This window comes from Balaenoptera physalus (genome assembly GCF_965194825.1).
Source record: "Balaenoptera physalus genome assembly, chromosome: 15".
Classification (NCBI taxonomy): domain Eukaryota; kingdom Metazoa; phylum Chordata; class Mammalia; order Artiodactyla; family Balaenopteridae; genus Balaenoptera; species Balaenoptera physalus.
Genome location: NC_138894.1, coordinates 76,266,352 through 76,285,746, shown reverse-complemented (window position 1 = coordinate 76,285,746; position 19,395 = coordinate 76,266,352). Strand labels below are relative to the sequence as shown.

At 39.7% G+C, this 19,395-nt stretch overlaps 2 protein-coding genes and 1 long non-coding RNA gene across 14 annotated transcripts in view; 2 read left to right on the top strand and 1 right to left on the bottom strand.

The window, feature by feature from the left end:
• LOC309644330 overlaps positions 1-15,436 on the top strand; it is a 38,039-nt gene extending 22,603 nt beyond the window's left edge. For 3 of the 6 annotated variants that reach the window (XR_014254367.1, XR_014254368.1, XR_014254369.1), the window contains exon 3: positions 1,522-15,436. This is a non-coding gene — a long non-coding RNA (uncharacterized lncRNA). The remainder of the gene's footprint in view (positions 1-1,521) is intronic. The other 3 variants (XR_014254370.1, XR_014254371.1, XR_014254372.1) reach the window with 3 other exon arrangements.
• RBKS (ribokinase) overlaps positions 1-15,797 on the bottom strand; it is an 84,812-nt gene extending 69,015 nt beyond the window's left edge. For all 4 annotated transcript variants that reach the window (XM_082427978.1, XM_082427976.1, XM_082427979.1 and 1 more), the window contains exon 1: positions 15,556-15,797. In XM_082427978.1, coding sequence (XP_082284104.1) covers positions 15,556-15,653 — 98 coding nt within the window. In that variant the 5' untranslated portion in view covers positions 15,654-15,797. The remainder of the gene's footprint in view (positions 1-15,555) is intronic.
• A 145-nt stretch (positions 15,798-15,942) lies between these two features.
• The window catches only part of BABAM2 (BRISC and BRCA1 A complex member 2), a 443,342-nt gene continuing 439,889 nt past the window's right edge, over positions 15,943-19,395 (top strand). Inside the window, exon 1 of one of the 4 annotated variants that reach the window (XM_082427967.1) lies at positions 15,943-16,075. The gene's annotated coding sequence lies outside the window, so the exon portion shown is untranslated. Of the gene's footprint in view, positions 16,156-16,184; positions 16,616-19,395 lie in introns of those variants that run through there. The other 3 variants (XM_082427965.1, XM_082427968.1, XM_082427966.1) reach the window with 3 other exon arrangements.

The following is a 19,395-nucleotide window of genomic DNA, read 5'->3' as shown; positions in this document are numbered from 1 at the left end:
GGCAACCACCCATCTGTTCTTTGTATCTATGAGCTTAGTTTTTAAATTAAATATATATATTTTTAAGATCCCACATATAAGTGATCTCAAACGGTATTTTTCTGACTTACTCCACTTAGCATAATGCCCTCCAGGTCTATCTATATTGTTGCAAATTTTTCTTTTTTTCTTATGGCTGAATAATATCCCATTGTGTATATACATACACCACATTCTCTTTATCCATTCATGCATCAGTGGACCCTTAGATTGTTAGTTCTATTTTTAACTTTTTGAGGAACCTCCATTCTATTTTTCATAGTGGCTGTACCAATTTACATTCCCACCAACAGTACACAATAGTTCTCTTTTCTCCAACACTTATTTCTTGTCTTTTTGATAATAGCCACTCTAAACAGGTGTGAGATGATAATACATTGTGGTTTTGATTTGCATTTCCCTGATGATTAGTGATGTTGAGCATCTCTTCATGTACCTCTTGGGCATCTATATGTCTTCTTAGGAAAAATGTCTATTCAGAACTTCTGCCCATTTTTTAATTGGATTATTTTTTTGCTCTTGAGTTGCAGGAGTTCTTTATATATTTTAGATATTTTTTCTCAATTTTGACTATAATATTGGACATTCAGTAGATATAACAGAAATATTTGTTTAACATTATTTTTATGAGCATAAAAAATAGCAAATTCTGTATTGAAAAAGACTTATAGTTCATTGCATCTCTCTACTTCTTTTGATTGTGACACTAAGTGATGTTACAGGGGAGAGTGGTGGCCTCCACTACACTGTCATAATAGTTAAGTATTCATTCTTAAAATCTTATTTGTATTTCAAATCTCTTTGCATAACCTATTCCCTATGATTGGAAATTTCTTTCCCCTTCTTCTTTTGGAGCTAATCTATATGTGTCATGCGTCAACTCAGATATTACTTCCTCTAGGACTCCGAATGTAACCGTGTGGGTTAGCTGCCCTGCCTCTACTCCCTAGCAATCTATGCATGTTTGTCTCATAGCCTGTATCACATTTGCTTCTGTATCACTATGGCCTAAGACTGTGCCTATACACATCAAGTGTCCAATAAACAGTTGTTAAAATATACATACATTAATAGTGCCAGATACCATTTTTTGAGTGCTTATCGTAAGACAAATATTGCACTAAGCACCAATGACCACTAAATCACTTAATCCTTACAATAACCCCAAGACAAGGTTATTATTTTCATCTCCATTTCACAGATAAGAAGAATAAGAATTAGATTTAAAAACTTACCCAAGCTCACCCAGTAAAAGATGGCAGAGCCAGGATTCAAACCAAGGCTGGTCTGACTACAAAACCCATTATAAGGTATTATGTACAAATGTACTTAATGTCCCTTGGAATTATTTATATTTCATGTTTTTATAATTTCTCATGTAATTTCTGGTAGCTGTACTTTTGAAGAATATTGGAGTTTTGCAAGCTGAACCAAGATGGTAAAGTGGAAAGACCAAATAGTGTTCCTTTCCTTAGAGTTCAGGAGGAATTAAGTTGATGGATCAAAGAAGACATTATAATGGTATTTAGAAAATAATGAAAACTAAATTATAACAACAACAACAACAACAACAACAACAAAAAGTACAAGTATACCTCAGAGATATTGCTGGTTCAGTTCCAGACAAGCACAATAAAGCAAATATCGCAATAAAGTGAGTCAAATGAATTTTTTGGTTTCCCAGTGCATATAAGTTATGTTTATACTATACTGTAGTCTATGAATGTGCAATAGCATTACATCAAAAAAAACAATGTACCTACCTTATTTAAAAAATACTTTATTGCTAAAAAATGCTAACCATCATCTGAGCCTTCAGCAAGTCATAATCATTTAGCTGGTGGAGTGTCTTGTCTCGATGTTGACGGCTGCTGAGTGATCAGGGTGAGGTGTCTGTGGCAATTTCTTAAAATAGGACAGTGAAGTTTGCCACATCAATTGACTCTTCCTTTCATGAACGATTTCTCTATGTAGTGTGCGATGCTGTTTGATAGCATTTTACCCACAGCAGAACTTCTTTCAAAATTTGAGTCAATCCTTTCAAACCCTGCTGCTGCTTTATCAACTAAGTTTATGTAATGCTCTAAATCCTTTGTTATCATTTCAACAATCTTCGCAGCATCTTCACCAGGAGTAGATTCCATCTCAAGAAACCACTTTCTTTGCTCATCCCTAAGAAGCAGCTCCTCATCTGTTCAAGTTTTGTCATGAGATTGCAGCACTTCAGTCACATCTTCAGGCTCCATTTCTAGCTCTCTTGCTATTTCTACCAGATCTGCAGGTACTTCCTTCACCGAAGTCGTGAACCCCTCAGAGTCATCCATGAGGGTTGGAATCAACTTCTTCCAAGCTCCTGTTAATGTTAATATTTTGACCTCTTCCCATGAATCACAAATGTTCTTAATAGCATCTAGAATGGTGAATCCTTTCCAGAAGGTTTTCAATTAACTCTGCCCAAATCCATCAGAGGAATCACTCTGTGGCACGTTTAGCCTTATGGAATGTACTTCTAAAATAATAAGATGTGAAAGCTGAAATTACTCCTTGATTCATGGGCCACAGAATGGATGTTGTGTTAGCAGGCATGTAAACAACATTATTCTCATTGTACATCTCCACTAGAGCTCTTGGGTGACCAGGTACATTGTCAATGAACAGTAATATTTTGAAAGGATTTTTTTTTTTTTTCTGAGCAGTAGGTCTCAACAATGAGCTTAAAATATTCAGTAAACCATGTTGTAAACAGAAGTGCTGTCATCCAGGTTTTGTTGTTCCATTTACAGAGCACAGGCAGAACAGATTTAGCCTAATTCTTAAGGGCCCTAGGATTTTCAGAATGGTAAATGAGCACTGGCTTCAACTTTAAGTTGCCAGCTGCATTAGCCCCTAACAAGAGAGTCAGCCCGTCCTTTGAAGCTTTGAAGCCAGGCATCGACTTCTCCTCTCGAGCTATGCAAGTCCTAGATAGTATCTTCTAATATGAAGCTGTTTTGTCTGCATCTGATAACCTTTTGTTTAGTGGAGCCACCTTCATTGATGATTTTAGCTAGACCTTCTGGATAACTTGCTGCAGCTTCTACATAAGCACTTGCTGCTTCACCTTGCACTCTGATGTTATGGAGATGGCTTCTTTCCTTAAACCTCATGAACCAACCTCTGCTAGCTTCAAACATTCCTTCTGCAGCTTCCTCACCTCTCTCAGCCTTCACAGAATTGAAAAGAGTTAGGGCCTTGCTCTGGATTAGGCTTTGGTTAAGGGAATATCGTAACTGGTTTGATCTTCTATCCAGACCACTGAAACTTTCTCCATATCAGCAATAAGACTGTTTTCTTTCTTACCATTCATATGTTCACTGGAGTGAACATTTAATTTCCTTCAAGACCTTTTTCCTTTGCATTCACAGCTTGGGTAATTGACGCAAGAGGACCAGCTTTCCACCTGTCTCTGCTTTCGACATGCCTTCCTCACTAAGCTTAATCATTTCTAGCTTTTGATTTAAACTGAGAGATGTGTGACTCTTTCATTCACTTGAACGCTTGGAGGCCACTGTAGGGTTATTAATTGGCCTAATATCAATATTGTTGTGTCTCAGGAAATAGGGAGGCCCGAGGAGAGGGAGAGAGATGGGGGGAATGGCCAGTCAGTGGAGCAATCAGAACACACAAAACATTAAGTTTGAAGTCTTATATGCGTGCCATTCATGGTGCCCCAAAACAATTACAATAGTAACATCAAAGATTACTGATCACAGATCACCATAACAAATACAATAATAATGAAAAAGTTTGAAATATTGTAAGAATTACCAAAATGTGACACAGAGACATGAAGTGAGCAAATGCTGTTGAAAAAATGGCGCCAACAGACTTTCTCAACGCAGGGTTGACACAAACCTTCCATTTGTGAAAAACTATCTGTGAAGCGCAATAAAGTGAGGTACACCTGTACCAAAGAACTGCTTATAATTTTTATCAAGACAGCCTAAAGGACTTGGGAGTTGAGTTTCTTTAAGATTTTTGGCAGAGTACGGTTGACCCTCGAACAACTGGCTTGAACTGTGTGTATAGCCAGATTTTTTTCACTAAATACATACTATAGTGCTACAAGACCCATGGTGGGTTGAATCCACGGATGTGGAACCGTGGATATGAAGGGCGACTGTAAAGTTCTTCGTGAACTTTTGACTGTGTGGGGGTTGGCACCCCCCAACCCCTGCGTTATTCAAGGGTCAACTATACTTGTTTGGAAACAGGTAACTGAAAATTTAGATTTGTTATTTCTCACTTGGAAATGAAGACTTCTAATTTAGAAAAAAAAAATCAATATTATTGCTACCACAGTCTATGGATTGTAACATTTTAAATCAGTGGTAAAAATCCAGATGTAAAGTATAATATGTAAAAGGCACTTAAAAACTGTTGCACAAGTTAGTTTCTGCAATATTATGGAAGAACTGCATTAGAAAACATTTTTGACCAAAGAGGAAAAGCCAGTATCTAATACATGATATATCTGGGAAACAAACTAAGAACAAAACAAAACACCTCCAAACAAAATAACCCAAACTCCAAACAAAACCCCCAAGTTTCGTTTAGAAAACAAGTCGACCATATACATACAAAGATAATTTATATCTGCCTTGTGCAGATATACAAGAAATGCGCCAAGTCAAGCTAGTATTATAAAAATTGTGAAGAAAGTAAAGAAAGATAGATGGAGATTATTTAAAATGTTCATATGAAAAATTTTAAGACCACAGTCAGTTGTCATAAGAACTTTACACAATTCCAAGAAATCTTCCTTTATGATTTTTGTTGTATGTTCCTTAAAGATCATATAACAAAAGGGTAACACATCACTATGTGGATACTACTAACAAGTGATTAAACTTATATCCAATGAGGCAAATTTTGACTTAGTATAGCTATGGAAGAAATATATTGGAATCATCTCAGACCCGTTTCGGGATACCCAGTCCACTGTCAGCACACATTTATTGCGTTACTATATTCCAGGCTTTGTTTTGAGGTTCTGAGGACCTCCAGACCCTGTCCTCACTGAGCTTACAGTCACGTGTTAACACTGTATGCTCACTGTCAAAATGGAGGAAGATCCAGCCACTTAACTAGGAGATAAACTATCCTGAGCAGGACTCACGGAATTCGAGAACTGATATCCACTGGACAGTGTCACGTGATACAATGTGTCAGGAGTTAACGCTTCGTATTATCACAGCTGACAGACTGTATAACCAGGTATGGTGCCACTTAAAAATTGATGTGCTCATCTGTGCCAAGTATGCCTTCCCAGGGTCAGGAATAACCCTATCCCCATTCTCTCAAAGGGTAATTTCTCCAAATTACTACAGTATTTTGCCACATTCACACTACTTCATAGCTCCTACTTTTACTAATAAATGCTTGTTCCCCACCCTGGTGGCACATTAAAATCTATGGGAGGAATTTATTTCAAAAAATATTGATGCCTGGGCCCTATCCCTGGAAGTCTGGTTTAATTGATTCTAATTGGCAGCCAGTGTTGAGACCTTTTTCTTTCTCATTTCCACAAAATTTTGTGCTAGCTGGAGTCAATTTTATGGCTCCACTTTCATTTTTACACTATTAGTTCCTTTGCTGCAGAAAGAACTCTCTTTCATGCTAGAATCCTCACAGTTTTTTTTTCCCTCTGAACACTCTCATTTAAAATCTTAAGGGGTGGCCAACAGAAAAATGGACAAAGGACACATGCACGGGCAATTCTCAAAAGAAGAAATACAAACCAACAAACATCTGAGAAAAAACTCAATGTCACTAGTAGTAAAACAGGAGATAATATTTATCACCTTTCAAACCGGCAGTGTGTTGGTTAGTTTTCCAGGAAATAGGCGTTTCTCACATTGCTAGTGGGAGTGTAGTTTAGAACACTTTTTTTATGAAGGCAAATTGGCAATATATTACAAAAATTTTAAAAAATGTTATTTCCCTTGATCTAGAAATTCTACCTCTATGAATTTCCCGAAGGAAAAAGACACAAGTCCAAAAGGTAAGTGTTCAAAGAAGTTCATCATAGCAAATGGAATCAACTTACAGGTATAAATTTAGGACACTGAATTACTTATCTCCAAGTAATACAGTGGTGACAACAATGCTGTGGCTGACTGTGGTAGGGGAGGAGGTGTGAGGTTACTGAGCTCCTCTTCTGCACAGTCATCCCCCCGCCCCCAACAAACATATACTTAGAACACGTATGCATGCACATGGGGATGCATAATTGCATAAGAGGACATAAAAGGGGGATTGCTAGCAGGAGCCAAAAATAAGAGACAAAACAAAAAAATCTCACACAATAAACTGGAATAGGAAAAGGAGGATAAGATGAAGAGTAGGTAGTTTAAAAAGAAATGCAAGATAGGGAAAGGAAGAGTGGTACAACTGCTATGGAAAATAATATGGTGGTTCCTCAAAAAATTAGACAGAATTACCATATGATCCAGCAATTCCACTTCTGGGTATATATGCAAAAGAACTGAAAACAAGGACTTGAACAGATATTTGTACACCCATGTTTTATAGCAGTATTATTTACAATAGAGCAAAGGTGGAAGCAACCCAGTGTCCATCGATGGGTGAATGGATAAACAAAATGTGGTACCGACACACAGTGGAATGTTATTCAGCCTTAAAAAGGAAGGAAATTCTGACACATGCTACAACATAGATAAACCTTGAAGTATTATGCTAAGTGAAATAGGTCAGTCACAAAAGGACAAATACTGTATGATTCCACTTACATGAGGTAGCTAGAGAAGTCAAATTCATAGAGAAAAAGTAGAATGGTGGTTGCCAGGGGCAAGGGGGAGGGGGGACAGGGAGTTATTGTTTAAATGGGTACAGAGTTTCAGTTTGGGAAGATGAAAAATTTTAAATTATGGTCCTTTTGAGTTCACGGTTCTCAACCCTGATGCATATTAAATTTAGAAAGTGATCCAAAAAAACCCCAAAGGGGACTCTGTCCAGCTGGAAGAAACTGACCAGGTGGGGCGGGGGGGGTCCCTATTTTTATTTTTTATTTATTTTTTGAAATTAATTTTTATTGGAGTCTAGTTGCTTTACAATGTTGTGTTAGCTTCTACTGCACAGCAAAATGAATCAGCCATACACATACAGATCTTCCCTCCCTTGTGGATTTCCCTCCCATTTAGGTCACTACAGTGCATTAAGTGGAGTTCCCTGTGCTACACAGTATGTTCCCTGCACGAGGTCCCTACTTTTAAATGTTCCCTGCTGCAGCCCTTTCCCTTCTTGGCAAAGACACGCTGTAGGCAAGAGGAGATAAAAGATTTTGATTTTTCTGTATCTTAAAAAAAAAAAAAAAGTTCTGTAAATGGATGGTGATGATGGTTGTATAATACTGATGGTTGTATAATACTTGATACCACTGAACTGTACACTAAAAAATGGTTAAAATAATAAAATTTATGTTTAGTGTATTTTACCATAGTAAAAAATATGAAAAAAAACCCTCTAAAGGACAATATTAAGTCCTCTGATACAGATAACTACATAATTTGCTTTTTCTCCCCCCAAGGAAAATGCTCCCTAGTAGCACTTTTGAATACCTTCTTGTCTCTTGCAAATATATGTCAAACTTCTGAAAGGCTACTCTAACCTTCACAACAATGTGTTAGTATTTGAGAGTCAAGAGATACAATTTTAATCCTGGCTCCAACCTTAACGGTATTTGCTGGGGGAAAATCACTTAATTCTTCCCAGCCTTGTTTCCAATAATTAAAATGAACAGTGTGGAACACAAAAATGAACTCAAGGTTCTTTCCTACTCTAAAAGTCTCTAGTTTCACAGTATTTCTTTAAGTTCCCCAAACACACCTTTGCTACATTATAAATATCTTTGTTACATGGGTGGTGGAGTTTGTGTAGTTTCTGTTTTTAGGAGTACTGGTATACTTAATATCTTGTTAGTTTCATTATCTCCAATAAATAGTTGTGAATTTCCTGAGCTAAATTTGTCATTAATTTCTCCATTACAATTATAAAAGCAAATCAATATTTTTTCTTAAATCTCAAAACCAATTTTGGACTTTTCCTCCCAAGAGGGGATTTGACTGCCTTTTAATTATTTGATAATACATATTTTGATTTTTAAGGAATATAATCTTTTTCCCCTGCTAAAAAGCATGAAGCATAGAATGCTTTTGTTCCACAAAATGAGATTCTTTCCAAGAACTCCAGTTTCCAGGTCTTATCAATTTGGGAAAGCTAACTGTCAGTAACAGGGTTTGATCATAAAGGACCAGAGAGCAGATGCTTGACTCATGCCCATTTTTCTTTTATTTATTTTTTAAAAATTTTTATTTATTTATTTATTTATGGCTGTGTTGGGTCTTCGTTCCTGTGCGAGGGCTTTCTCTAGTTGTGGCAAGTGGGGGCCACTCTTCATCGCAGTGCGCGGGCCTCTCACTATCGTGGCCTCTCTTGTTGCGGAGCACAGGCTCCAGACGCACAGGCTCAGTAGTTGTGGCTCACGGGCCTAGTTGCTCCGCGGCATGTGGGATCTTCCCAGACCAGGGCTCGAACCCATGTCCCCTGCATTGGCAGGCAGATTCTCAACCACTGCGCCACCAGGGAAGCCCATGCCCATTTTTCTTAACAGATGTTTTCAACTCTTTTACTCCCTAAGTATTTCTTTAACCTTTAACCTCTTCTTTATCCCCATTACTACTGTCCTAGTTCAGGTCTTCATCAACTCTTGTGAAGACCATTGCTTTACCTTTCAAAATGGGTCTCTCGGTCTTCAAGGAGAATGTCTTTGATGCCTTCAAAACATTGCCTTCTTTTACATCTGCCTTGGGCACTGAGAGAGCTATGTGAAATACAAATCTGACCATGTCATTCCTATACTTTGAACACTTCACTGGCTCCCAGGGTCTACAAAATAAAGCCCAAGCACCTTAGCATGGCTGATGAGGTCTTTCATGGACACCTTCCATCTGATGATTAGTGTGCAGTGTGCAGACCCAGGGGTTGCTGTCCCTGGCACACCCTGGCATACCCACATCCATGACTTCACTCCCCGTGTTCATCCCAACTGGCCAGAATGACTCCTCTTCTTCTTCTTCTTTTTTTTTTTTTTTTTCCTGGATTAGCACCTGCTTATTTTTCAAGACTTGGCTCAGGAGGCATCTTATCCAGGAACTTTCCCCTGTTCTCCCACAGAACCTGCAGGTACTTAGCACACCATACTACAATGATCTATCTTTGTGTCTGCCTTCTTTGGACTATAAGTTCCTCAAGAGCAATGACCATGTTATACTAATTGCAGTATCCCTAGCACTTAGCACACTCTCAGTATTTCAGTATTACATACAAGTAATCAAAATACTGGAGCAACGTTCATCACAAAGCCCACTTCACCTTGCTCTCCCTAGAATGCAGACACTAGGGCACGAAGAGCTGGCCAAGTAATGGATTGCAAAAGGGACTGCTTAGTAATACCAAACAATAGGTGCTCTTTCTTTGTCATACGTAATTTACCTTTTAACGTATGTTTTCTTTGAAGGCACCAAAATTAGCAAATTTCCCATGAATGATTTCATTTGAATTTAGGGAATTCAGTTGACAGAAACATGTTTAATGAAACATTAATTTAAAGATTGATTGGTAACTGATAAGCAACTTTGAAGACCAATTTAAGGAGCAGAAAGAATAATGAAGGATGATATTATATTCCTCTACTATTGGGAATGCATGATACTTCTTGGACCAACATTCCTCTGGCTTTTACTTTCCTGAAAAAGTGACTGCCAAAGTGATTTTTCTGTTCTAAATTTGACAAGTTCAAGAAGCTTCTGGTGGAAGGCAGGTTAGAGGGTACCGTAATATGTCAGACACATGTAACCTTTTCTAGGTACAGTATAAAATTTTGGCCTTTTTTTTTTTTTTTAAAGTAATCTAGGTCCAACATTTCATCCACTTTGGATTGAAAAGCTTCTAAATTCACTTATGCCACCTTCCAATTAAAATCTTTTGAGAATTAAGCAATCATTTCCTGACTTGCCAAGGATTAAATTTAGATGCTTGGTTGAACATGAGCCTTACCTCTCCAGCCATCACTTTTAATTGGAGCATGTAAAAGGAAAACACAGGGTTTTAGTTGACATCATAGTCTATTGCCATGGAAATGTAAACATGGGTTTGTATTAAGCTTGTCTCAAAGCAAGTTTTAGGGGTACAGAGAGATGTGAGACAGGAGATAAATTATGTAAAATGGATCCTCTCAATGTTGGAGTGCCCTTGGAGCACAGACCTCAGTGATCTCATCCTGTCTCATGGCTTTATATACCATCTATACACTGATGACTCTCAAATTCATATCTCCAGCTAGATCTCTCCTCTGAACTCCAAACACATATATCTAACTGTTTTCTTGACCCCTTCAGCTGGATGTCTAACAGGCATCTCAAATCTCACACGTCCAGCCTGAGCTCCTGACACTGCCCTCTCCCTACGCAACTTGCTCTGTCACAGTCTTCTACATCTCAGCACACATCAATTTCCCCTTCCACTTGCAGAGGGCATAGAACTTGGGGTAATCCTTGACCTATCTCGTACTCCTCAGCAAATCCTGTCAGCTCTACCCTCAAAATAGAAGATGCCCACTTCTCCCCACTTGCACTGTTTTCAAGCTACCATCATTTCTTGCCTGGATTATTGTAATTGACTCTGACCTGGTCTCCCTGTTTCTGCCCTTGCGGGTCATATTAGGTCACTTGTCTGCTCAAACCCTCCACTGGCCTTTCATTTCATCCAGGGTAGGACCCAATGTCCTTTAACCATCAATTGCCCTCCCCTCTCCCTTATTTTCGTCTTCAGCTACACTGGACTCCTTGTAGTTCACTGATAATAAGAGGTCTGCTCCTGCCTCAGGGCCTTTGCATATGCTCTTCTTCTGGTTCTCTGTATGGCTTACTTCCTTTCTTCCTATAGGTCTTTACTCAAATCACCTTCTCAGTGAGGCTTTCTGTGGCCAATGATCTAAAATTACTACTTTCATCCCCCTTTCATGCTTTATTCTCCTCCTCAGCATTTATCTAACAGAGTATGTATTTTACTTATTTCTAACTGATACTGTCTGTCTCTTCCACTAGAATGTAAGCTCCATGAGGCAAGGATTTTTTGCTGTGTTTTTCATTGCTGTATCCTCTGCACCTTGGGAAGTCCAGAGGCACATGGTATAAAATCAATAAATATTTGCTGAATGAATAATTTTAAAAATGGGTGACACATGTCATAAGAAATAAAGATTAGTGAAAGCATGATTAACCAAGGTCTATGAGCCTAACGTCTAAAAAGTTTCATCTGTTGTTGGGTTCTCATGGGAATCTGTCTTTGCAGGAACTTTGACTTAATTTTCCACAAGAACAGACTTGATTTCTCTTATCTTTGCAATGTGGAACTTCAGAGATGATTGCTGAAGGAGGAAGAGAATAATGATAAATACAGGTGGGTATTAAATAATGTTCATTGTTTGTCATGTTGGCTGAGCTAATGATTTTTAAAAATTATTAGTACATAGAGCTTACTATTCATAGTGGACTGAAATTAGAAATGAAAAAAGTTGCTCACTGATTGAATTAGCAGTGCCTGGCACACAGTAATGTAATATATAAAGTGAGTTGGACTTGGATGCCATCCAAGAGGGCTTAGTTACTGAAGTAGTTTTATTTCTAAAGTGATTTTACAGTATAGGCATGGGTGTCTAGGCTGGTTATGGTTAAACTTAGATAGGAAGTAAGGAACAGTAATGACGATACTATCTTTAGACCTGAACATTATAAACCCTTAGTTGTTATTCCTTGCCAGCTTACAAAGTAAACACTTAATGAATGCACAGACTATAAGCCCTTAAATGAACTGTACATGAAAAGGGCAATAAATATGAGCCAGAGTTAGAGGTACAATGATATAATGGAAAGATAAAGGTTGAGAAACCTGGGTTCCCACTAACTGGCTGTATGATTTGGGGTGAGTCATTTAACCTCTCTTAATTACCTCATCTGTAAAATGTGGAGGATGGACTAATAGGCTTCAATGATTCTCCAAGCTCTAAGTATTATAAGATTTTTTGACTTTAATCACTGTGGTATGCAGAATTATGCCCCACCCCCAGACCAACCCTGCCTCAAAGATGTCCACATCCTAATCCCTGGAATTTGTGAATACGTAATGTTACATGACAAGGGGGGAATAAAGGCTGCTAATAAGCTACCTTAAAATAACGAGATTATCCTGAATTATCCATTTGGGCCCAATGAAATCACAAGAGTTCTTAAAATGTAGAAGAGGGAGGCAGAAGAGTGAGTGTCAGAGTGATGACATTGCTGGCTTTGAACATGGAGGAAGAGGCCATGAGCTAGAATGTGAGCAGCCTCTAGAAGCTAGAAAAGGCAAGAAAAAGATTTCCCTTAGAGCCTCCAGAAAGGAACACAGTCCTACAACTTGATTTTAGCCCAGTGAGACTTGTGTCAGACTTCTGACTTGCAGAATTATAAGTATTAAATTTGTATTGTTTAAGCCATTAAGTTTGCGGTAATTTGTTACAGAAGCAATAGAAAAATAATACAATCATGATATGTACCATAACCAGTGAAGTTGGACCCAAGTTTATCACAGAAGCAGGCTTTTAAATAAAAATCCTATACTCAGGTATTCTGTAAATATCTTCAGAGGCAGAAGTAATCAGAAAAGAAATCATGAAAAGTTTGTTAGTAAAGTCGTGGGAGAGAATCTATAGGGGAATAAAAGTTTTAACAGTGACTCATGTGAAGAACAGAAACCTGGATAGCTTATAAAGGAAAGAAAATGGCAAGAGAAGAGAAATTAGAAAGGTTATCCAGGGACTTCCCTGGTGGCGCAGTGGTTAAGAATCCGCCTGCCAATGCAGGGGACGTGGGTTTGAGCCCTGGTCCAGGAAGATCCCACATGCCACGGAGCAACTAAGCCCGTGAGCCACAACTACTGAGCCTGTGCTCTAGAGCCCGCGAGCCACAACTAATGAAGCCCACATGCCTAGAGCCCGTGCTCCACAACAAGAGAAACCACTGCAATGAGAAGCCCGCGCACCGCTACGAAGAGTAGCCCCCGCTCACCGCAACTAGAGAAAGCCTGCACAGCAACAAAGACCCAATGCAGCCAAAAATAAATAAATAAAATAAATTTATTAAAAAAAAAAAAAAGGAAAGGTTATCCACAATGTGAGAGTTTCTTCTCTGGACCTCACTTTACTCATCTATAAACTGAAGAGATTTAGAGATTATAAATAATCTCTAAATTCCTCTAGCTCTGAAATAAGCTTTAAAATCCTGACAGATGCTAACATGGGCATTTGAGACCCTGCCCTCCCCAAAGTTTGAAGAGTATTCGTCTTAGAAAGTACTATAATTAGCGTTAATGTGTGATGGTCAAGCTTCACAGAAAGCTCTTAGTTTAACAAGAAGGTGGCTCTGAATTCTAACCCTGGCATTCTTATTCAGGGAGGGTGCATGGGAAAATTATTTAGCTTTCTTTCTCTTCTGTACTTCACGTATAGAATTATGGTAAAATTTTAGCTAGATGGATTTTCTAAGGAATGAATTATTTTAGATATCTGAAGGTTTATTCCTTTATGTAACTAAACTTTAAGTATATTTGATGGAACTATTTCTAAAATAAAACACGTGCCCCATTTGTATATAAAATTTAACGATTACCATAGTCCCTTTTCTTGAAAAGAGTCATTGCTAGTAACATCAATTACTATAGTGCGCTGTCAGACGGTGATGCTCTAGACAGCAGTCAGCAAACTATGGCCTGCAGGCTGATTTTGTAAGGCATAGTTTTTACATTCTGTACCTGTTAAAAAAAATAAAATAAAAAAGAATATGTGACCTAGACCAAATGTGGCCCAGAAAGCCTAAAATAATTACTATCTGGCCCTTTGCAGAAAGGTTTGCTGACTCTAGCTCTAGAGAAAGATGTGTGGGCCTCTTCACCAAATGTCCAGAACTAGATTGGACTTTATGTTCTGTCACTAAAGGAAGCACATCTATCTTGGCACAATGTAGCTCAAATATCTGTGGGAAAAAAAATGACTCTTGGTGTTTTGTTTTTTTTTTTTTTGGCCACACTGCACACCTGTGGGATCTTAGTTCCCTGATCAAGGACTGAATCTGGGCCCGCGTCGGTGGAAGCGCAGAGTCCTAAACACTGGACCGCCAGGGAATTCCCCAGGCTCTTGGCATTTACAACTCTTTTGTTGCTTGTTGATACACTGTCCTCACTCAAGTTTTTGGTGATTACTGTAACTGCCCCTTGCACTCTCTCCCCCTTTCTAATCTCCACCTTTCTAATCTCGGTCTGGAAATGTGATAACCTAGTTTATAAACATTTTAAGCAATGTAAGATTAAGTTGGTTATGTGAAGACCCTAAAACTATTTTCTAAGTAAAACACAGGTGGTTTAGTGCAGGGATTTGGTGACTTATTCTGATTGTCCCAAGGCCTTTTTATTTAATATTTCCAGGTTCTCGGCTATCCTTTGGAAAAGCAAGGTTGCAGGACAGATAAAGTCTTACTGTAGTATAATCATTTTTTATTTTTATAATATAAAAATAGCATTATATCTAAAATGCCACTCACCAAAAAATTAAACTGAAGCAACCTAAATGGTAGGATTTCTTGGGATATGTTTTTTTTTCTTTATAATAAATAAACATTGCTTTTACAATCAAAAAAGCCATTTTCATTAAAAAAAAGATAAATTGGGAAGATCTCTTCATCCAATCTCACTCTCAACTATTTTCATCTAGCATATTTTGTTTATTTGATCACTTTTTATAAAAATGGTTGTAAATATTGTGTTTACGGGTTTTTATTTTGACTCACACTTGGTTTGCCATAGGTAACCTATGGTTACTCTAATACTGAAAAATAAGCGGTAAAGATGAAATGCGGGAAAGCCAACAATCAATACGGTGAAAGATGACCGCCTAAAATTTTGACCTCTGCTCCACTCATTTTATACACGTTCACACGAATAATACCCAATCTGGATAATATTATAGCTCAAAACACTTTAGTTCATTTAGTCTTCAAAACAACGCTGTGAGGCGGGCACATTCTCGGGGGTAAAATGACGTGGCCAAAGTCACTCGGCTAGCCAGAGGAGAGTTCAGCAGCCTGGTCAAGAAAACAGGAGCAGGTCTTTGGAGGCGCTGCTAGTTACACCAGAGCTTTCCCTACACCCCGGCCTTTATGTTCCCTCATCTGACAATTACGTTTACAAACTCAAGCCTGCCTCTTCTACCCTATCAAGGCACGCTGCAGGCTGGGGAAACCTGGAGCTCACACCACAAGTCAACACTCTCCATCCCCAAAGCCCCAGTGCCAAGGCAGTGAAAAGAGAGAGCGCAGTCCGCCCTTCGCTCCAGCCGCAGACTCTGCGTGAGGGCCCCGGACTAACCTGACCAGGTCGGTCATGCAGGAGCCCACCACCACCACCGCCGCCGCCGCCGCCACCTTCTTCTGCCACTGCCTCCCGGGTTCCCCAGAGGCGGCCATTGCGCAAAGTCGGCGCTCTCCCACCTGGAGGCTGCCCTTTAACCTTTGCCCGACCCCGTAACCAGAGACTCCGCTTCCACGCTCCCTAACGACGCGGGCCTTCCGGACGCCCACGCGGGTCGCCCACCTGGATGCCCGAAATAACCCCGCCCACCTACTGCCCCCAGTTCTCCCAGGAATTGTCTCCCTGCACAGCCTCTCGTTACAGAGCCCTCCTAATCGTTCCACGCTCCGCGCAGCTCGCCGCGCACGAGGCAGGCGCGGGGGAAGGAACTTTCAGGCACTGCGGGGACGCCCTTCCGAGCGCCCGGCCTGGCGCGGCCGGGGACGCGCACGCCGCCCGGCTCCTGGGCCGCAGAGGGGGCGGGGCGGGGCAGGACGTCCGGGGACGCGCACGCATCTGGCCCGCGGTGCGCGCGCAGGTTGGTGCGTCGGTCGGGGGCGCGCTCGGGTAACCTGTACCCCCACGTAGTCGCCGGTTACCGATCGGACTAAGTTCCAGGTACCTGGACTGGGGCTGGTGCGGGGAGGTTGGATCCCGAGTCGCACAGGTGGCGCTGAGGACCGTGGTTTAAATATGCCCAGGGCTCGCCTTCTCTTCCTATAGAGAAGGCCCCTGTTCCAAAGATGCCCTGCTCATCCCCATCACGCTGGTCCCCTCAAGAACGAGCCCCCAAGGCCAGAGGCTGCTCTCTCCACACTTAGCCCGCCCCCTGGTCCCTGAATAAGCTCAGACTCCCTCCTTCCCGCCTGATGAGGGAATCATACAGTTTGGGGGAAGGAAGAGCGTCCCCTTTTAGCTGTCCCCTTTTAGAGCGGGGTGGTCATTCTTTGGGTTCGAGCCGACTTGTTTTTCTTGAATGTTGCCCCTTGGAGAAATTGCTTCCCCAGTGTAACTTCCCTCGTGCGCTGTATGACGTCGACGTGACGCAGCAGGACGCCACCCCTTTCCGTTCCATGACGTAAGCTGGGCACATGTTTCCGTGTTTGTCATCCCATCTTAATTGCAAGAAACTAGGCGATGCTTTAGACGTCTTTGTATTCCCCAGACTACCCATCAAAGGACCTCATGTGACCCTATCTTGAGGCAGCAGACCCCTGTAAAAATTGTATTTCTGCACTTTCCTTCTGTATGTTATACGTCAAAATCAGGAAATAGAAAATGCACAACTAGCATTCAAGGGAGGCTGGCCACCGTAAAATTTTGACTATCTGGGATCTATTATTGTGCTTTGATGTGTAAAAGCTACTACTGGGGGGTGATCTCTCATCCGTGTCCCTGGCTCAAAAGCCAAAGAACCATCATTTTTGGCTGTTTGGTGACCTCTGATTTTGGAGTCAGGTTTTTTTTTTTTCCTCTTCCTTAGAGAAGTCACAACAGCTACGGTTGAAACATTTTAATGCTGCATGAAATCTTGCACTGTCAAAAGATAGTATTATGGCTGTTCTGGAAACAAAGACAAATTCATTCCTTCAGGTGTCATTCTAAGGTCATGACAGTTGCTGAATTGGATGGGGTGTTGTCACCTGAAGTATAGTTTGGTTTCTGGAGCAGGTTTGTTCCCTTTAGCATTTGCCTAGTGAATCACTCAGGCCAGCTTCAGCAGTAGGCCAACAGTAGTCTAATTTGTTTCTAGTTGTCAAGCAACCATTAGTTTAAATTCATGACTTTTTGTTCATTTTACTAGATGTATGTGTTAAAAGAAACATAAATTCACTTTGATGCTTTTCTCTTTGGTGATTGAAGTTATGTTTATTTGAGAAGAAGATGAGTATAGTGGACTTTGAGAGAGATCTGAATTTGAATTCCGATCCTTCTGCTTGCTAGGTTTGTGACTTTGAACAAGTTACTTAGTCTTGCCAAGCATTGGTTTTCTTATCTGTGAAATGGGAACAATAATACTAATCAGAGAACAAGGTAGTTATTGGGAAGTAAATGAAATTACAGATAGAGATGGATAATATAATGCTTGATACTCAGTAGATTTTCAGAATGTGTTGGTTCTGTTTCCCTTTTTCATAGAAATGAGAGGTAAAATAATAATAGGTATTGGGGGGAAATACATGGAAGAATAATTTTGTAATGTAGGTAAGGTCCTTTTGCTTTTTCCAAGATGAGTATTTCTGTTTTGCATATGATCTAGATAAGCATCCCTTTCAAGAACTGTGACATCAGTGGGTAGAAATAAAAGTGGAAATGTTGCAGAACAGGAAAAAAATAGACTTCAAAGTGATAATATGGTCTAGTATACTATTCAAAGACAAATTATAAAAGTTATCCATATCATCTGTAAAATGGGAATTCTAATATATGCCTTACCGTCCAGAGTTGTGAAGGTCCACTGCACTAATGTATATGGAAGCTCTTTATAAGTGATAAAGTGTTATGAAAATGTACATGATTTTAATGACTGAATACAGTGCATTAGATGTTTATTCTTATTTTGTGATGAAATATTGGAGTGGTGGAGGAAGATCATCTGTTAAGTGGTCGGAAGAGGAGGTCGTTTTATATTTGCAGAAAGGATGATTTGAGTACTAAAGTATAAAGCTTTATCTGCTTCAGAGGTACTTCTGGGTGTCATCACTATGTAGGGTCACAGTGTTATTATTTTTTGAAAGATCACTGCCCTTTATTACTACTCTGAAGTGATTAAAACAGGTACTAGTTTTCAACGTTTAGCAGGGGGCTGTAAATCCTCATATGGCATTATATATGAAAACTAGAACGAGAACATCATTTACTTGTAATTGTAACTTGCAGGAAATTAATTTGCTTTTGATGTGGGATTACCCTTTCAGATCAAGGAAGAAAATGATCATTTAAATTGAGTTACTCACCTCTGAAAGTGGAGGCTTTCATTTAGAAATCTATTAAGAGGAATTCAGGTACTCCCTCCTCCAGCCCCGTAGGTTTCCAAGTAACTTAGAGATGATTTATTGGTTTTACTTTTGTATTTTCAAGTCTAAGAACTTCTTAGTGCCTTAAAGTCAAAAACTTTTAGATCCATGTTAGTTTGTGTTGCTTAATATCTGGATAGGTGTGTGCTTTCATGAATTAATTGTTAAGCAGATTTTTGCCACATCTCAGATATGCTATCTTCTACCAAATTTTTTGAGGGCATAATGTCTTCTCTTCATACCTAAATATTTCTCTAGCTTTTGTCTCCTTATTCACATAGTTATTAAAAGATGTTTATTGGGTGCTTAGTGTGTGCCAGGTACTTTTGTTAAACACTAGGGTTTCAAGATAGTTCTGCAGGGGACTTCCCTGGTGGCGCAGTGGTTAAGAATCCGCCTGCCCATGCAGGGGACATGGGTTCAAGCCCTGGTCCAGGAAGATCCCACATGCTGCGGAGCAACTAAGCCCGTGCGCCACAACTACTGAGCCTGCACTCTAGAGCCTGTGCTCCGCAATAAGCGAAGCCACTGCAATGAGAATCCCGCGCACTGCAACAAAGGGTAGCCTCCTCTCGCCGCAACTAGAGAAAGCCCGTATGCAGCAACCAAGACCCAATGCAGCCAAAATAAATAAATAAATAAATAAATTTATTAAAAAAAAAAAAGTTCTGCAGGGAAGAGATCACTAAGCAGGTAATTATAATACACTGTGGAGGGGAAGTAATTAAGAGAGCTGTAGCAGAAGTAAATAATTTCTAGTAAGTACCAATTGCAAGTAGGATATGCTTCTTCTAGAATTTTACATAGTTTTATCAATCAAGTTCTTTTTTTTTTTTTTTTT